The sequence below is a fragment of the Anopheles moucheti genome, chromosome 2 (genome assembly GCF_943734755.1).
Source record: "Anopheles moucheti chromosome 2, idAnoMoucSN_F20_07, whole genome shotgun sequence".
NCBI lineage: Eukaryota > Metazoa > Arthropoda > Insecta > Diptera > Culicidae > Anopheles > Anopheles moucheti.
In genome coordinates this window covers 97986468-98004425 of record NC_069140.1, presented here as the reverse complement: position 1 = coordinate 98004425, position 17958 = coordinate 97986468, and the positions used below count along the sequence as shown (strand labels likewise).

General features: G+C 48.3%; 7 protein-coding genes across 7 annotated transcripts; 2 read left to right on the top strand and 5 right to left on the bottom strand.

Moving 5' to 3' along the window:
• Nucleotides 1-3319: 3319 nt before the first annotated feature.
• On the bottom strand, nt 3320-4135 carry LOC128298906 (uncharacterized). Its single transcript, XM_053034714.1, has one exon. The coding sequence runs from the start codon at nt 4133-4135 to the stop codon at nt 3320-3322; it is 816 nt and encodes a 271-aa protein (XP_052890674.1).
• A 1257-nt stretch (nt 4136-5392) lies between these two features.
• LOC128297832 (probable endochitinase) lies at nt 5393-6194 on the top strand. Its single transcript, XM_053033534.1, has one exon. It carries the CDS (start codon nt 5415-5417, stop codon nt 6105-6107), a length of 693 nt encoding a protein of 230 aa, XP_052889494.1. The 5' UTR covers nt 5393-5414; the 3' UTR covers nt 6108-6194.
• Nucleotides 6195-6283: 89 nt separating this feature from the next.
• LOC128297553 (uncharacterized) lies at nt 6284-7173 on the top strand. The gene has a single exon (XM_053033222.1). It carries the CDS (start codon nt 6311-6313, stop codon nt 7121-7123), a length of 813 nt encoding a protein of 270 aa, XP_052889182.1. The 5' UTR covers nt 6284-6310; the 3' UTR covers nt 7124-7173.
• Nucleotides 7174-7281: 108 nt separating this feature from the next.
• On the bottom strand, nt 7282-7760 carry LOC128300556 (uncharacterized). The gene is made up of 2 exons (XM_053036660.1): nt 7579-7760; nt 7282-7503 (listed from the first exon to the last, which is right to left on the bottom strand). Exons 1-2 carry the CDS (start codon nt 7758-7760, stop codon nt 7359-7361), a joined length of 327 nt encoding a protein of 108 aa, XP_052892620.1. The 3' UTR covers nt 7282-7358.
• Nucleotides 7761-7943: 183 nt separating this feature from the next.
• Nucleotides 7944-9608, bottom strand: LOC128300545 (uncharacterized). Its single transcript, XM_053036649.1, has one exon. The coding sequence runs from the start codon at nt 9606-9608 to the stop codon at nt 7944-7946; it is 1665 nt and encodes a 554-aa protein (XP_052892609.1).
• Nucleotides 9609-10452: 844 nt separating this feature from the next.
• LOC128298113 (multiple epidermal growth factor-like domains protein 11) lies at nt 10453-13866 on the bottom strand. The gene has a single exon (XM_053033851.1). The coding sequence runs from the start codon at nt 13864-13866 to the stop codon at nt 10453-10455; it is 3414 nt and encodes a 1137-aa protein (XP_052889811.1).
• A 770-nt stretch (nt 13867-14636) lies between these two features.
• Nucleotides 14637-17654, bottom strand: LOC128298070 (multiple epidermal growth factor-like domains protein 10). The gene has a single exon (XM_053033802.1). It carries the CDS (start codon nt 17652-17654, stop codon nt 14637-14639), a length of 3018 nt encoding a protein of 1005 aa, XP_052889762.1.
• Between the last annotated feature and the right edge of the window lie 304 nt (nt 17655-17958).

Sequence of the window (17958 nt, the reverse complement as noted above, 5' to 3'; positions counted from 1 at the left end):
AATCCATTGCTCCAGCAGAACCCGGAACCATGGCATGCTTGGAGCCCATGATGTTCACACCCGGTTGGATGTTGTGCAAAGAAATGGTTGGGCGTTTGGAACCTTTTCTCCATCCGAATGCCGAAATTGAAGTTTGCAGAAAATCAATAGTTGATTACTTCATTCGAGATACGGTGCTAACTGGACAAACTCCAGCTCTTTCATGAAGTGATCTTCTCGGTAATGTGTATGGAAGAGCTTGCACTACCATCATTATTACTTGCTATGTCTACATCACTCTGACATTGGTGGCATCCGTCGGGCATGGGTGGGAATATATGGTTATGATAACATTGAAAGTCACTCATGTAACTCCCTTTTTAACAGGGATGCTTCACATAAAACAATGAGCCTCTCGTTGGGCTTAGCAAGTAAGTAAACAAACCGTACAATGCATGCATGTGAAGGAAAAGTCTTGTTTTCGTCTAGAACCGTCTCCCTAGGTTGCCGTTCCGAGAGTTCCAAGGAATCCCTCTTGTGCGGTAAGCCCATCACTAAAAACTGATCCGGAGAGTTAGTTCGACCGGCGGGAATGGTTTTTGATAAATTTCCTTTCAATTGAAAGGACCTCAACAAAAACCGCCTGTCATATTTCGAATTTGAAAATGTGTTCTGCTCGTAGTTTTCGATACCTTTCCTCATTTCTTTTTGTGCGTCTACCATTGTACTTGTCTTCAGGTTTTCTCTGGTTGTCGCTTTTCCGAAAAAGCTTTTCCCCTATTTCCCAACGTGCCATTCAGTAGCGGTGGCCACACCAAACAATGACCGGAAAACAAATTTTCTCAACCAAGCAGAAGCGTCCAGATAAGGGCAGTGTATACCGCTTTGCATGTGGCTGTGGCTTTGCAGCACCATTTCCGGGTTTTTCCGGGCAGAGGAGCGCATTGTTTGCCTTTGTTCCGACGGAATGGTACAAACTCCGGTTATGATGGTGTTCACGTGTACCAAAAGTTCAAATATCCGTCATTCGTCATCGTGGAAGTGAAGAAAGCGCGCCATTGTTTGCCAAGGGAAATTGGCAGTTTTCGAGCGACCATCTTCATTCCAATTAATCTTATAAATTTTCCTCCGTACCAATGGATTGGTGAGGTAAGATAACATTGTGGCGATGATGGAAACAGCAAAAAGAAATCTAATTTCCTTCGTTTTTTTTATTATTTTTATATGAAAAAACCTCATATGCTTTTGGGGAAAACGGAAAATGAAAGGGCAAATGCGCTCAGGGTAGGGTTTCAATGGGATATTCAAATGGAAACGAATTTAATTTTCCACATGTCTCCCAAACACCGCGCAAACTTCACCAAAGTTGTATACTTTCATCCTTCTTAAATTCTTCAATTGTGATTTTTTGTGCATTGCTTTTGTAACGCTTTCCAGCGACAGTTCCGTCGCACACCGTTTTGTCAAGACGTGCAGACGTTTTAATCCAATTTAGCGGGATTTCGGTGCAAAAAGAACCTTCCCCGGGCGGGTTGATGGTACGAAAATCGGAAAGCCTAAAAATAATCCCCTCATTTTTGTGCGATGTAATCCCGCATGTCAATACAACTTTACCATACCGGGAATGGCTGGGAAATGGAACGCTGCGTATAGGCTGCGTACGTGGACCTGTAAGCGATGGTTGCTGTGATGCAAGGCAACAATCAATTTGACAAGATAATACTCACCAGCAGCTCGCCAGTGGGGGGGAAGATGGTAAAGATTGACAAAAGGATCATGCTTCTTTTCTGCGTGATTTTTCACTTACGCACCCACGTGGAAGGGAATGACAGCTTCACAGGCTCAGGTATTATTGGGAAGCGTTGGGACTACTGTTGGGACGTAGCTAGGACGAATGATCAGTTAAGCTAACCGTGTGCAATACGGGAGCACTATGTTGAATAGAAGTGCAAGAAACGATAGTTGCTCCACTATTAACTGGACAACCTGGAGAAAACGATATTATAAATTAAGAAAGATGAATCTGCAAAAGTAATGGTCAAGGATACATAATTAAGTTAATAATAAACATATCTCTTCTGATACTATTTTTAATTTATTCGTATTCTTTCATCCCTGACTATAAAGCTCGACTTGGAAGCAGTTTATAATGAAATAATAAAATTATCTCCGAGTGCCACTGCTTTGAAGCAGTTACCCCGAAAAACCCATGCGCCATTAAAGCATCATGGACACACGTGACACACGACAGGAAGGGCACTTTTCGGAGAGTAGAATTTCTGACCTTAAAAACTTCCCTCGACGTGTAACATCTGTCCTCTAGCGGGTTGCAGTTTAGGCTGCAGCATCATGCATGGCACCGGCTCATCGGCTGACGCGAGCTGCAACAGTTCCAGCAGCCTGCCTGACTGCCTGACTGCGGTCGAAACGAGTGCTGCCGCTAAAGAGCAATTAATTATCTCGCTTGCGCTTCCAAACGATGCGAAGGATTTTCCGGCATACCAAGCGACTACCGAGCGGTTGGTGCAAGGCATTCCAGCCCCCGGTCCAGCAGAAAGGGTATAAATTATGGACCTTTTGCCCGATGTGCGATGTATCTTTCAAAAAGAGTTGACAAAATACTCCCGAAAAAAAAAGGTCCGCTAGACAAAGAAGGGGGATGGGTGATAGTGGTTTGAAATTTTCATTTTCTATCTTCTTCGTTTTGTTCCACTTTTTATTCTTACGTTGCAAGTTTTTTTTTTGGTGAAAAAACTGCACACCACAACGCGACAACAACAGTTGCTGTGCGACATGGGCCATAAACAATCTAACGGGTCACGGGCGGTTCTGAGAAGGATGAAGCGAAGGATATGCATGGGACGGGTCGGGCAGCATGACATTTAGGATGTTATTATTTCAACGCCCACAATTAATTATGCGTAACGACGAGACGACGACTGCTGACATGACATGGTACTAATGTTTTTTATGTGCCCGCGTGTGTGTGTGTCACTAACTTTCCCTCTTTCTTTTCAAAAGGAAAAGGAAATTTCTTCCGCATGAATTTGGAAGGTTAAGATCCTTTTATTTCGTCATCTCATTCATCCACTAACGGTTGGTTAACCGTCTATTGCGCCAGGATTCGATCGCTTCTGATATTTGGCTGCATTGATGGTACCCCGGTTCGGAAGATTAATCGTCACGTAATGACTTCAACGAGATGCAGAAATCGCTCGCCTATCAGTTCTACTTCAAGTGAAGTTGATAGACTATTTCCATACCAGAGTACGATTAATGGTTCGTTATAAGCATTATTTATTTAAATACAACTTATCCTAGCAATTCCAGCTCCAGCTCCCTAAACTACCTCCAACTCTGCGTCTCGTCCAAGAATTGGCCGACAGCGATTCACATCACCGATCATGCACATGGAAAATCGCTCACTGAACACCTGGAATCGGCCACACTCGCGTTCCCCAGCTATCCACAGCGTGCAGGTAACGTACCGCGTGCAGAACTGCGGGTGCGGTAGCACACCAAACGCCACATTGTTCGTGCGGCAGATGTCACTGGGTAGTGGGCGAATTTCTTCCGGCGCAATCGTGGTCGTCGTCGGTAACAGTGTTACGGTGCAGGAGTTCAGATCCCCCGGGAGACACACGAACAGGCGCTCGGAGAACACGAACCCACGGCGACAGGAACGCTCACGGGCTCGTCCCAGCAGGCAACTGACGTACTTATTGCAGTCCTCCGGATGTACCATCGTTCCCAGCACAATGCCGCGACACATGTCCCCGGGCAGGGGTACCTCGTCGCCCTCCTTCCGACACGTACGCTGATTTCCCGGCACACAGGTGATCTCGTCCAAATCGAAGATTGTGTCCGGGGGACATGTTTCCTCGGTGGCCACCTCCTTGTAGCAGCTGATGTACTTGAAGCAACTGCTCGGATGCTCCAGTATGCCAATCAGTAAACCATCGCAGACATTCTTGTTCGCATCTTCGTTGGATGCATCGTCCTCAATGCTGTCTGGAGTTTTCGTTGAAGTTGGAGTTGGTTGGGGTCTGTGGCTACCTCCACCACCACCTCCTGGACGACGGAGCAATTCCTCACTGACTGCCAACACAGCTCCCACCAGCGCTCCAACGGTGATAAGTACCAAAAATGTCTTCATTGCTGCACTATAAATCTCTCACAATGTTTCTCCTCTGAACCAGCTCGTTGCAGGTGTCCAAGATTTGTGTATGATCCACCGTACGATTAACACTGTTTTTATAGAAACTTCCCAAGACTTCGAGCGGTTTATCGTAAATCGTTCACCACACAATAAGTCGCACAGATTACACGCGATATTTGGAATTAACTGATAAGGTTTCCCGACACTCGTATCACTCGTCGCGTAAGGCATGCCAATGGTATGATCTGCTATATCCGGATCGCTGGACTTTGTGTTATTTATGACCTAGTCTAAAATCTGTTCTTCCTGCAGTACTGCTTGATAGGCGAACGAAGGTTAAAAATATCTCCTTAAGCACGCTCAAATCACTGATGAAAGAAGCGGTGCCGAATCATTCCCGACTGTAGCAAACATTTTGTTTTTAATAGATTTGTCTTATCAATGACAAACAGGTCTTGAAACCGATCAGGACTTCTATTACTCGCTATGTTTGACCTAAGTTTCTGGGGTGTTCCAGAGGTGCGAAAGAGGTGCTTGAAAAGGTCCGGTAGGGAAACAATCGCGCGATTCAGCGCCAAATGTGCCAGGTAATGTGGAACAATCAATATTGGGAGTCATCATCGATTCATTCGGCAGTGTGATACGATACGATTGATGTATTTTACGTTACGAAATTTAAGCTGAAATGAGCTGCGTGCTAAGCGTGCGTCACCGAATGGAACATTTCACTGAGTGGCTTAGCGCCTGACAGTATGCAATCGCAGTACACTTTGCGCACAGTGAAACAGTTCTTCCGTGTAGGCGGACAATTTCTTACAAAACATCGAACATTTTTCTTCAGTTGCATCGTATATTGTTTCCATTGTTTTAATTTTATTTGTATCGACAATAACCAGATAAGCAAAAATAAGGAAAAACCATTCAACACTGAGTGTTATTTTATTAAAAAATTCTTCAAATTGTGTACAATACTTTATGATGTATCTATAATTATCACAATGTGTTCCTTCGCAATACATACAAAATTTCATTCCCTCAACAACAGTTTGAACACCTTGCTTTGTATCGGCATTTACAACCAAGAGAGCCCTTTACTATGCCTTCACGCGAAACAGGTACAGATCTGTTCCCGGAAAACTGCAGCTTGAGTTCTGTTATCCAGTTCCCATACCACGGAGATCGCTTATCATATAGAGCAAGCATTTAAAAGAAGCTACACTATTCATTTATCTCTATAGTTGACGTTGTGGTACGATCGCGCAAACAACATCCGACGATGGCGCCACACATTTTGTACGTTGCTCTGCTAGTCGGTGCATTGTGGAATGCACCTGCAGTAGATGGGGTAGATCTTAACGTCTTATGCCAAGACGTACGCTTCGGAACATACCCACATCCAACCGATTGTCGACAGTACGTGTTGTGTATTGCGTCCGCACCGGTTGTGGTGCCCTGTCCAGCCGGATACGTATTCCAACCGGATGTGCAGTTTTGTGTGCAGGAATCACAGTACCAGTGTAGTGCGGTCACAACAACTGTTCCCACGCCCGAACCGTCCAGTACTACGGTGGAGCCAGAGTGTGATCGGCGTCTATCGTGGGAATCGTTCTTCTGCGATGGCGTACGTCGGAGACTCGTCACAAATCCCATGAACTGCACGCAATACATCCACTGCCAATCGGATCCACCGAAAAACCATCTTTGCCCAACCGGTACTGTCTTCAACGATCTGTACCAAGACTGCCTGGCTGGAGACGCCCAGTCCTGTACGGTGGCCACCGTCGGAGAGAACTTTTGTGCTAACCGCACTGACGGCAGCTACGCTCATCCGTATCAATGCAACCGATTCGTCTCCTGCGTACGGCAACAAGTGCGACTCGAAGCTTGTCCACCCTTCTACGTATTCAATCCAGCCGTAGGACACTGCGTGAAGGGAAGCGTGCTTGACTGTTCAAGCCTGTTGAATTAGTGATAAGATGAGGAGGAAGGTGCGAACTGTGCATACGAAAGGTTGTTTGAATAAAATGCACGAGTTTGGGCGCATGTGATGATATCTGAAGAGAATTAGATGTATTGGTTTTATCGGGAATTGGAAACCGCTTGGTCAAGTTCAAGCTTAAATAGGGGTATCTGACGAATGTCTGGCCCAGTCAGACACTTCATGAAGTCAAAATGAAGTTTCTGTACAGCATCGTACTGTTTGTGGCGTTTTGTTTCACTGCGATCAATGGCCAGACAACAGAGTCCTGTGTGGAAGAAAACGAGCTCACTGCAAATCCTTCCATTTGCAACCAATATTATCGCTGTCTGAGTGGTGAACGTGTTCTGTTCAGCTGTACTAGAAATAAAGTGTTCAACCCCACTACTAAACGCTGCGTAGCATCCGACACCTACTCCTGTGGCGAACAACAGCCAGAGTTCCTGACAACGTCAGCTCCATCGTTACATTGTCCGACGAACGTAAATGGAATTGTGGCCCATGCATCCGACTGTGACAAATTCGTCGTGTGCGAGAATGGCATCGAGGAGATACACGCCTGTCCAGAGGGAGAACAATTTTCCTGGAACAAACTGGTATGTGGTGTTGGTTTCCCGTGTGGAGAGTATGTTGAACGACCGACAGACTCGACATCGTTGGAAGCCGAAGCATGTGCCAGACAAACGCTGCTGCTGGCAGAATATCCCTACGGAGTTGGTGCGTACGTAGACTGCAAGGATAAGGTGATCCAGAGCTGTGACGATGGCACAATCTTTCGCTGGAACTACCAGCGCTGCCTACCGGGTGCGGTCTCGACTAACGAACTGAGCAGCGCATCGGCTAATTGTGGCGCCTTTGGCAAGAGCTCACACCCTTATCTATGTGAGAAGTACTTTAAGTGTATCTTCTGGATCTCGTCACTACGATCATGCGCTGCCGGTATGATCTACAGTGCAGCGCACGAAGAATGTATTGCAGGCAACTTTCAAACATGTAAACTAATGTAAAGAGAAGTCAACACAACACAGAGTGAATATAAAAGGCACGCGTGTACAGACACCGATGTAAATACTCGTTTTTATTTATCTAGCCTGCCTAACATTAAGTCCAATGTTTCTCACGTGCTGATACTACCGTCGATAAGATATCGTTTTCTGAGCTGCAACAATCTAATCAAAGGTTGATTAGGGTAGAAGAGCAATTCACAAATACAACCACCGGCGTATCTGACAAGCATTCTTATCACAGCGTGTAGCAGAGTATCACCATCAGCAGCACTTTCAGTGCCAGTGTCAAATAGGGCGTCCTAGTCATCATGTCATCGAGCGACGAGTGTTCCGCCGTTCTTGTGTCACATTTACTTGTGTTTTTGATATCCGTTTCGCTGCTGCAATCACAAAAAAGTATCACACTGTAAACACTGCGCCACTCGATAAAACAAACCCCAATTTATTTCACACACCTGGTACAAAGCAAAGATCCCGAGTTGATCGTTCTTCGGGAGCTTAGAAGGGTGAAACCTCTACGACCCTCACTCACGCCCAGTCGTTCGATATAACTTGCTCCTCGTACTTCAGCGCTAGTTAGCCCGAAACCGATCACGATGAAAAGCCAACACAGTGACAGCTTCATGTCGCTGCGCATACTGAGCCTATATATTGAGTGAAACCATCACCCCCTGTAGAACTTTGAGTTACCACGTACTGAATCACCTTATCAGTTTGCCGCAGTAATGATAAGAAGAAGGTAGACGGTGGGTTACGATATGCATGCGTTTATTGATTCATGTATCTGTTATACATATGGTAACATATTTCTTTAACCTTTTTACAGTCGTATGCAGCTCTCATGATTACCCGGAACGCAGCTTTTAATCGCACCATCAAAGATCAAATTGTTTGGACATGAAATGATCAGCGTGTCACGCTTATTGCAGCTAAAGAATTGATAGCAAACCAGTGGATGAGCGTAGTATCCATCGGGACGGTCCTGACAAAACATGCCGATTGGAGACGCAGTGGTACCCGGAGCCATCGTACAATCGTCCACATTACCCACCGTACAGACGAGTTGCTCCGGGTGGAAGACCTGCCCTGGTGGACAGTCAAAGGCTGACGTGGTATTTGCGACGCATTTGAGAAAGAGTTCACAGCTTTGTGGATGCGCCATGACTCCATCAGGTCGCCCAACGCACGTATCGTCGAGGTACGAGCAGGTATTGGCATTACCGGCTACACAGCGTTGGGTCGTCGCACGGTAAATAGTTCCTAACGTACAGTTCATCACATATGAACGCGAACTACTACATCCGATGTACGATTGGCAGCGGGTTGGATGCGGATAAACTTGACCATCCGGGCGACCATTGCACATTCGTTCAATAGGGTCATAAGTGCAGGCGAACGGCATGCCAGGCACACAGACCTGCACGTCTGGCCGGAGGATCTCTCCAAGCAGACACTGTCCGATGGTCACGCTTTGCGATTCACAGCGGATAAACACCTGACAGAAGTTGGGATGCTCCATCACCCATCCGTTGGGCTTGTTGCGACAAGCGTCTTCGATAAACTCGCAGGTTTGAACGTTTCCTGGTCGACAGTCACCGCTCGGAGCGTGCAGAATCGTGCCCTCAGTACAATTCCATATGATTGGCACACCGCCGTCACTACATCGAACGAATCGATCGCAGCTGTCTGGGAGGGGAATAATCGTACCGTTCTTCTTTCCATGGCAAATTGTGTCCATTGGGGAAACATCACAGGTATATGCATCTCCAGGTGCACAGTTTTTCGCGTAGTTGTTGAAGATCTCCCCGGCTGGACATTCGCTTAGTACAGCAGTGCCTTTTTCACACTTCACGAACAAACCACATTCGTTCGGATGTTTGATTGCTTCTCCATCGCGTTGATGATTGCATATGTCTTCGTGTGGTCTGCATGTTTTCGTGTTGCCCACTACACATTTGCCGAACACGTTGTCGAAAACTTCTCCATGCATGCAATCGACGACCGTGGTTACACCGCGCGAACATTCTAAATATCTGGAACAATCGTGCGGGTGAGGCAACACACCATCGGAGCGATCTTGGCAGGTTTCGATAACCTCCTGCAATTCACAAGTCTTCCGATTGCCAGGTAGACAGGAACCATCGCGCTGTGACCAAATTTCTCCCACCGGACACGTCAAGTGGTTTACCGTACCATACGAACAGAACACAAAGTTCCAGCACGACTTCGGATCCGCTAAGAAAGCATACGATACATCCGTGCAGATCTGCCTCCAGTTTGGTTCCGAACTATCAACGCACTGTTCTCGATCACCCGGGATGCAGGAAAGTAAACTTGAATCATATACAAATCCCTCCACACACTCATTGACCATAGGCTGACCGAACAGGCACACTACAAACACATGGCATAGGGTTGGATCCGGGTGAGGAAGGAACACGACCTGTATTTCTGGACAGATATCTTCCAAGGTTAGTGCGTACATTGACGGTTTATATACGATCAATTCTTTTGATTCTACCGAATGGATCAAAAGCAGGCAAAAAGCACAAGAAAACAAATGTTCTTTCATAGCAACAACTTCAAGTGGGAATGTTTCTGTGATACTGAACACGACATTGGTTCAAATTTGGATATTTATTGAGCGTTGCAATCCTGGCCGGTGCATCCCCGTGTAGAAACGGGGACTTTGCTGCATTTATCTCTGCCCACGATCTTACTTTATCAGTGATGTCTTTTGGCAAAAATTGCGTCTAGTTATCATTGGGAAGCACGACTCACAACCGAAATGGTGTTTTTTTTCTCCAATTATCAACCTACTTTGATCTTGTAGCAGGGACTCCCACTTAAAACAGAGGAGTACCCAATGCAGTGCATCCGATTTCGATCGACGGTTCAACGATTGAGATAACTTTAGTTGAACGTAGCTTGGTGTGAAAAAAAAATGTTGAAAAAGTCGAGCAGCAGATTCAAACAAAATACTTGAATATACAAATATGCGAACTTTAGCATAAGCCTCAGGTAGAATATTCAGAACTCATTTCAAACTGCATCAAACTGGAATGTGTAGAATTTCAAAATCGCTTTAAAAAAATATTAACACTTTAATTACCAAATCAAAACTGTGATATTATAATAAGTATTTTCAGTTAAATTATACTATTTCAAAAAAATAAAATGAGGAAACCGACCTTGAGCCAATAGTTTAAAAGTTTATTTATGCATTTGAATAGGACTATAATTTGATTCCATTTATTTATAGTGGTAAGCAATTCTCTTGATCACCCGGAGCACAGTCTCGAATGGCACGAACAAAGATCTGGTCCAGTTTAAGATCTCCGTTTCTCCGCTGGTGTAACAGATGAAATTATGGGAGCTGGCTCTGTGGTAACCGGAGCCAGCGTACAATCATCAGCGTTACCCGCCGCACACACGAGCAACTCGGGATGCAACATTTCTCCTTCTGGACAGCTCAGAGCCGAGGTGGTACCCGCAGTACACATGAGGAACATTCCACAGCCCTGTGGATGGGCAAGAACTCCGTCAGCACGACCAACGCACGTATCGTCGAGGAATGCGCAGGTATTTCCATTTCCGGCAACACAGCTTTGAGTCGTTGCCAGGAAGATAGTTCCGGGAGGACAGTTTTCCTCGACTCCCGCGGAACTTTCACAACGAATGTACGACTGGCAATCGGTAGGGTGCGGATAAAGTCGACCATTAGACTTCCCGGTGCAAGCTCGTTCGATGGGTTCAAACTCACACGTGGATGCATTTCCTGGCACACAGACCTGCGTGTCTGAGCGTAAGATCTCGCCCTTGGAACACGAATGAACCGCCGCAGCTCCATTTCGACATTTTATGTAGTGTCCACAGTTACTGGGATGCTCAATTACTAATCCATCTGGACGCCCTCGACAAACTTTGTCGAGGAGCTTGCACGTCTCCGTATTTCCAGGTTTGCATAATTTAGACAAACCGTCTAGTATTTCGCCCGCCGGACAATCGTTCACTATTGCCTTGCCAACGTTGCATTTTATAAAGCGAGTGCAATCATCTGGGTGAGAATATACGGTTTTGTCCCTCATATTTTTGCAGATTTTCTGCACGGGATGTAGTTGACAGGTGTCAGCGTTTCCTGGTGCACAGAATTGTGTTTTCGCGTTGAAGATATCTCCAGTTGGACAGCGTAATGCGGAAGACTTGTGGTCAAAACACCTGATGTAAAGATCACACTCGTTTGGATGTGCAAGCATCGTTCCATTCGGTTGCTGTTCGCACAAACCACCAACCCGAACGCATGTTTTCGTATTGCCCAAGAGGCAACCTTTCAGTTCTCGATCGAATACAGTTCCCATGGCACACTGCTCGAACGCTGCCTGGTTCGAGGTGCAGTTAATGTAAGCTGAGCACCGCAACGGATGAGGAATGAGCTCATTCTGACGTCCCGAACAGATGTTATCAAACTGCTCGCAGGTGGCCTCGTTGCCTGGGACGCAGGAACGCGTCTGCGCATGGTAGACACTTCCTCTAGGGCAACTCTGTACAACTGCCTTCTTGCCTTGGCATGCTACGAACTGTGCACATTCGGCAGGATGCGGGAAGCGTGTGCTATCAGCCTTGTTTAAACACATTCGATCAATGGGATGAAATTCGCAGCTGTTTGCATCTCCCGGCACACACAGCTGAGTGTCCGGGTGAAGGATCTCTCCCACGGGACACGGCTTTATGGACATCGCGCCGCCTTGGCACGCAATGAAATGCCCACAATGGCTGGGATGCTCCAATACGGTGCCATTGGATTGATTGTGACATACGTTTTCGAGGATCTCACAAGTTTTGCTATTGCCAGGCCGGCAAGTTCCACTGCTAGCGTGCAAGACGTGTCCAGCTGGACAGGTCGTTGTGACCGGTTGACCGCCATTGCAACGAACATACTGTGCGCAATCGTTCGGATGAGGATGCACAGATCCGTGGGACATGTACCCGCACATAAGCTCTACCGGATGTAGTTGGCAGGTTTTGGCATTTCCGGGCGAGCAAAATTTAGCTTTCTTGTTAAATATTGCACCTTCAGGGCAGAAGAACACAGCTGGTTGTTGCATCATACACGTGACCATGAGACTGCAATCATTAGGATGTTCCATCGTTGCTCCATCGGGGTGATCGGAGCAGACGTTTGTGGCGTGTGCGCAAGTCTCCGTATTGCCCACCACGCAACCACTCGATCCTTGCTTGTAGATCGTACCCGGTGCACACTGTTCAAACACTGGCTGACCAGAGGAGCAATAGACGAAAGCGGTACATACGGTCGGATGGGGAATGATCCCATCCGAGCGACCGGAGCAAATGCCATCAAACGGCTCACAGGTGGATTCGTTTCCAGGAATGCAGGAGCGTGACGGTGCATCGTAAATGCTGCCAGATGGACAGTTTTGAGCGAGTGCTTTCTGCAAATGACACACCACGTACATTGAGCAATCCGTTGGATGTGGATAGTTTACTGATTCGGTCTTTCCTACGCACATCCGATCGATTGGCTCAAACTCACAGGTGAGCGAATTTCCCGGGACACAGAACTGAGCATCTGCACGATGGATTTCCTTCTTGGGACAAGACTGGATTCGTACGGCACCACCTTGACACGTAATAAACATCGAACACTGACTCGGATGCGCAATCATGAAACCATCCGGTTGGTCTTGGCATACGCTTCCAACTAACTCGCATGTATCGGTATTGCCTGGTCGACAGGATCCACTGGCAGCGTGCAGGATCTGTCCCATTGGGCATTTCATCGCCGAAGATTTCCCGCCGTTACATTTAACAAACTGCGTACAATCATCCGGCAGTGGGAACATAGCACCATTGGTTGCGTTCTGGCACATTGTCTCCACTGGATCTAACTGACAGGTGTCGGGATTGCCAGGAGCGCAGAACTGAGCCTGCTCGTTGAGTATCTCGCCTGCCGGACAGTGATGAGCGCTTGCAGACCCTTCTTGGCATGAAACGAACATATCACACTCATTCGGATGGGCCAGAACTGTCCCATCGATTGCGTCCTCGCAGAAGCTATCGATACCCCTGCACGTTTCCGTATTGCCCGCGACACACTCTCCCGCCAGTTCTCCGTACACTAGTCCACGTGGACAATGAACGATAGTTGTATTCGCGCTGTCACACTGTACATAACTGGCACAGTCAAGTGGATGAGCCAACACACCATCCGGACGATCGTGACAGTAAGTTTCAAAGTTCAGCACCTCACAGGTATCCCAAATTCCCGGCCTACAGGCACCGTCTTGCTGTGACCAGATCTCACCAACCGGACACGAAAAACGATTTACTGTACCGAGCAAACAGAGCACAAACTCCCAGCACATACTGGGATGCTGGTAAACCGCGTACGACACATCCACGCAAAGCTCATGCAGGTCGGGCTCATTTCGTTCCGGGCACTGATCACGATCACCTTCGATGCAGGTTAGCGAGATCGGATCAAAGATAAACTCCTCGGCACAATGGTGGGCAGTCGGTTGCTGAAATGTGCACGTTATGTACACGTCACACCTGGAAGGATCCGGGTGAGGAATTATTCCCGCATTAAAACCAACACAAACCGAATCGAGCGAGTGATCAGTTTGGTTAACCGTATGCACTGTGTTTCCGGCGGAACTTGCTCGATGGACCATAAGCACCAACAACAGGAGAGTTCCTGCGCTAACTTCCAACGCTTTCCTCATTACACTCGCTAGTGGTCACCACGGTACTGAAGATTTCAACGCGCGAGATGTGGTGCTTTAAGACAGATCGCGACCTGATGCGTTATCTTTGGTCACTGCCGGAATTGAGTACGCTGTATCGGTACATGCATCGTTGATTACTATCGAGATAGGGAGATGTAGAGAGATCGATATAACAAAAAAAAAAAAAACCAGTAGAGTGATTGGGCACCTGGAAAACAATCAAAAGCTATGCCGTGTTGGTGCCGCGTAAGTGAGGAGCGAGTTTAGAACAAGCATTTTCTTTTAGTATATAAGAGCGGTCCTCCCGAATGTGTTGTGTTCATGTTGCATCGTTGGGTGAAAAAAGCTGCAGGTGGTCGTACAGGTTTGGGAGGTGACAAACTGTTGTGAATGAATAAATGTAATTTAAGAAATTTGAACGCCTCGATAAGAAGATGTTTGATGTAACCTTGAACTGCAAAATTGATGATATCATGTTCTAGTCAGACCGTCTGCTAGATATATTCTTCTTCTGGAGTTCTTCTGGAGCATTACTTTCATTTCAATGCTTTCCGTTGGCACGTGATAGTAGAGTTGCGTTATCAATCGTTAAGTCGATCGTTAAAGTGAGCCGCAATTGCAGGACCGATCCAATTGATGAGCTTCTTACTGGTTTCACCAGGGTGTATCGCCCTAATGATAAGAAGTAAGCAGACTGATATAAACAATTTTATTGATTTATTGACTTATTTATTGTGCCTTCAGTACATATCTCACAAAATAAAACATTACAACGGAATACAGGTCTCCTGATTACCCGGAGCGCAATCTCGAATAGCGCCCACAAAGATTTGGTTTGGCGGACACGTTAAGATCTCCGTGTCGCCGTTTGTGCAGCGAATGAACAGATAGCACAGCAGAGGATGAGTGTAATTTCCATCGGGCCGTCCTTCGCACACCGAAATGATCGGGGGCTCTGTGGTAACCGGAGCCAGCGTACAATCATCAGCGTTACCCGTCGCACACACGAGGAACTCGGGATGTAAGATCTCCCCTTCGGGACAGCTCAGAGCCGAGGTGGTACCTGAGGTGCAGATCAGGAACAGTTCACAACCCTGCGGATGAGGAAGAACTCCATCGGGACGACCAACGCACGTATCGTCGAGGAATGCGCAGGTATTTCCATTTCCGGCCACACAGCTTTGCGTCGTCGCCAGGAAGATAGTTCCGGGGCGACAGTTCTCTACTACAGCTTGCGAGTTTTGGCACCGAACGTACAGCTGGCAGTCGGTGGGATGTGGAAAAACAGATCCATCCTGCATGCCACCGCACATCCGATCGATGGGTTCGAACTCACACGTGGATGGATTGCCCGGGACACAGAACTGAGCATCTGGTCGGAGTATCTGTCCCGGTGGGCAGGGCTGTACCTGTACAGCACCTCCCTGGCACCAGATGAAATGTCCGCAAACGTTCGGATGCTCTATGACCCATCCGTCCGGTTGGCCCTGACACACACTGTCAATGAACTCGCAGGTATCGGTATTGCCGGGTCGACAATCACTGCTCGGGGCGTGTAGAATTTCTCCAGCCGGGCAATCAGCCACTATTGCTTGTCCAGCACTACACACAACGAAACGGGAGCAATCGTTCGGGTGAGGATAGATGGCTCCGTCCGCCATGTTCTGGCACATGGTTTCAACTGGGTGGAATTGGCAGGTTACCGCGTTGCCTGGCACACAGAACTGTGCTGCTGCGTTCAGGATCTCACCCGGTGGACATCGCAGTGGGGCGGACAGTTGCGACATACACACGATGTAGATATCGCACTCGTTCGGATGCGGAAGGATCGTTCCATCCGGTTTTCCTGCGCACATATTATCGTCCCGCACGCATGTGTCCGTATTGCCAACGACGCAACCTCCAATATCTTCCTTGAATATCGTTCCAGGGTAGCACTGCTCGAACACTGCCATGCCCGAGGTGCAGAAGATGTAAGCCGTGCAGATGGTGGGATGCGGAATCTGCCCATCGGGACGCCCGACACAAATGTTGTCAAACCGTTCGCAAGTGGCTTGGTTGCCAGGAACGCAGGTGCGCGTCGGTGCATTGTATATGCTACCAGCTGGGCAGCTCTGCACCAGTGCGTTCTGTCCCTGACATGTAAGGAACAGCGCGCAATCCGTGGGATGCGGGAAGCGCGTGTCATCGGCATGGCCCACGCACATTAGATCGATGGGCACGAATTCGCACGTGTTCGCATCACCCGGCACACAAAACTGAGCGTCCGGTCGAAGGATCTCCCCAGCAGGACATGGGTTAACGGTCGGTCGGCCTTCCGTGCACCAGATGAAGAAGTCACAGCGATCGGGATGGGGCAGTACAGTGCCGTCCGGTTGGCTGGCACACACACCCGTCAGTGGTGTGCATGTTTGTGTGTTGCCCGGTATGCAGGATTGAGCCGGTGCGCTGAAAATGTTTCCGGGCTCACACGCCAAATCCAAGGCCGATCCTTGCTGGCACGAAATGAAGCGCGCACAGTCCGTAGGATGCGGGAAGAAGAATCCACCGTCCCGCCCATCGCACATCGTTTCGAGCGGCAGCCTTTCGCAGGTGTTGGGATTGCCTGGGACGCAGAACTGTGCCTCCACCCGTAGGATCTCGCCTGGCGGACAGGGGTTCACAACGGCATTGCCTCCCTGGCAGATGATGAACATTTCACAACGGGTTGGATGCTCCAGCACAGTGTTGTCCGGCTGCAGTACACAGAGGCCCTCGGTAACGACACAGGTGTCCCGGTCACCGATGGCACAGGCACCAGTTTGTGGATTGAAGATGGTGTTATCAGGACAGGTCATGACAGTGGACACACCGTTGTTGCAGGAAAGATACAGTTCGCAGAACGTCGGGTGCGGTACAACGCCTGGTGGACGTCCAACGCATGCCGTCTCCACACTGCTGAACTCGCACGTGTCGCGGTCACCCGGAACGCAAAATCGGATATCGGGACGGAAGATCTCATTCGGTGGACAGATCAGTACCGATGCTTCACCGAGCGAACAGAACACGAACAGATGGCACTCGTTTGGATGGGGCCGCAGATCGTTCGCTACTCCACGGCACAAATCACCGGTCGATTGACAGGTGTCGGTGTTGCCTACTATGCAGCGTCCCAGAACCTCATCGAACACTTCTCCGCGCAAGCACTCCGACACTGTGGTTGCGCCGTTCGTGCACTGCAAATACCTCGTACAGTCGATCGGGTGGGGTAGTACTCCATCGGGACGTCCTTGACAAAGGTTGCCAATGTCCAGCACCTCACAGGTGTCCCGATTGCCCGGTAGACAGGCTCCATCCTCCTGTGACCAGATCTCCCCTACCGGGCATGTGAATCGGTTAACCGTGCCGTACGAACAGAACACAAACTCCCAGCACACGGCCGGGTTGGCGTAGAACGCGTACGAAACGGCCGCGCAGACGTCGTCCCAGTCCGGTTCATTCCTCACCGCACACTCATTTCGGTCGCCTGGAATGCAGCGAAGTGAGGACGGATCAAAGACTAGTCCTGCGGCGCACTGATAAACAATCGGTTGCTCAAAGGTGCACGAGATGTACACGTGGCAGAGGGCCGGATCCGGATGCGGGAAGATCCCGGCGTTCACACCTATACAAACCGATTCGACGACGTGGTCGTTTTCATTAATCGGAAACGATATAAGTTCACCGGTGCTGCCGCCGGGGAAAACTAACAGGAACAACAAGCAGAAGGCCCCGACGCCTTCCAGAAATGGTAATGTTTGCTTCATCGCACCAACGCTCAGGGATGTGGCGTTTTCGATACTGAAACCTCCACCAGAAGCGTTGTGGTCATTTATTAGGTGAATCGTCACCGGCCTTCTGGGGTTCCGATTATCTACCGCCCTTGGCCATAATTCGGCCCACTTTAATGTGCAGATAATGTTGTTTTACGAGGTTTATCAATTACGTACACCGGAACAGAGATAGGGCGTATCGGACATTGTGCGAAAAACAATTCGCAGCGAATGAGAAGCGTGAGGTTTGAATAGATTGCCATTGATTAAAATATCGCCGCCAGTGTGTGTGTGTGTG

What these genes read in the sequence shown, in the direction of transcription:
- LOC128298070 (XM_053033802.1), bottom strand. Translation starts at nt 17,654, where the DNA reads ATGAAGCAAACATTACCATTTCTGGAAGGCGTCGGGGCCTTCTGCTTG.
- LOC128297832 (XM_053033534.1), top strand. Translation starts at nt 5,415, where the DNA reads ATGGCGCCACACATTTTGTACGTTGCTCTGCTAGTCGGTGCATTGTGG.
- LOC128298906 (XM_053034714.1), bottom strand. Translation starts at nt 4,135, where the DNA reads ATGAAGACATTTTTGGTACTTATCACCGTTGGAGCGCTGGTGGGAGCT.
- LOC128300556 (XM_053036660.1), bottom strand. Translation starts at nt 7,760, where the DNA reads ATGCGCAGCGACATGAAGCTGTCACTGTGTTGGCTTTTCATCGTGATC. An exon ending in GGATCTTTGCTTTGTACCAG is followed by an intron (nt 7,504 to 7,578) that starts GTGTGTGAAATA and finishes TTGTGATTGCAG; the next exon opens with CAGCGAAACGGATATCAAAA.
- LOC128297553 (XM_053033222.1), top strand. Translation starts at nt 6,311, where the DNA reads ATGAAGTTTCTGTACAGCATCGTACTGTTTGTGGCGTTTTGTTTCACT.
- LOC128298113 (XM_053033851.1), bottom strand. Translation starts at nt 13,866, where the DNA reads ATGAGGAAAGCGTTGGAAGTTAGCGCAGGAACTCTCCTGTTGTTGGTG.
- LOC128300545 (XM_053036649.1), bottom strand. Translation starts at nt 9,608, where the DNA reads ATGTACGCACTAACCTTGGAAGATATCTGTCCAGAAATACAGGTCGTG.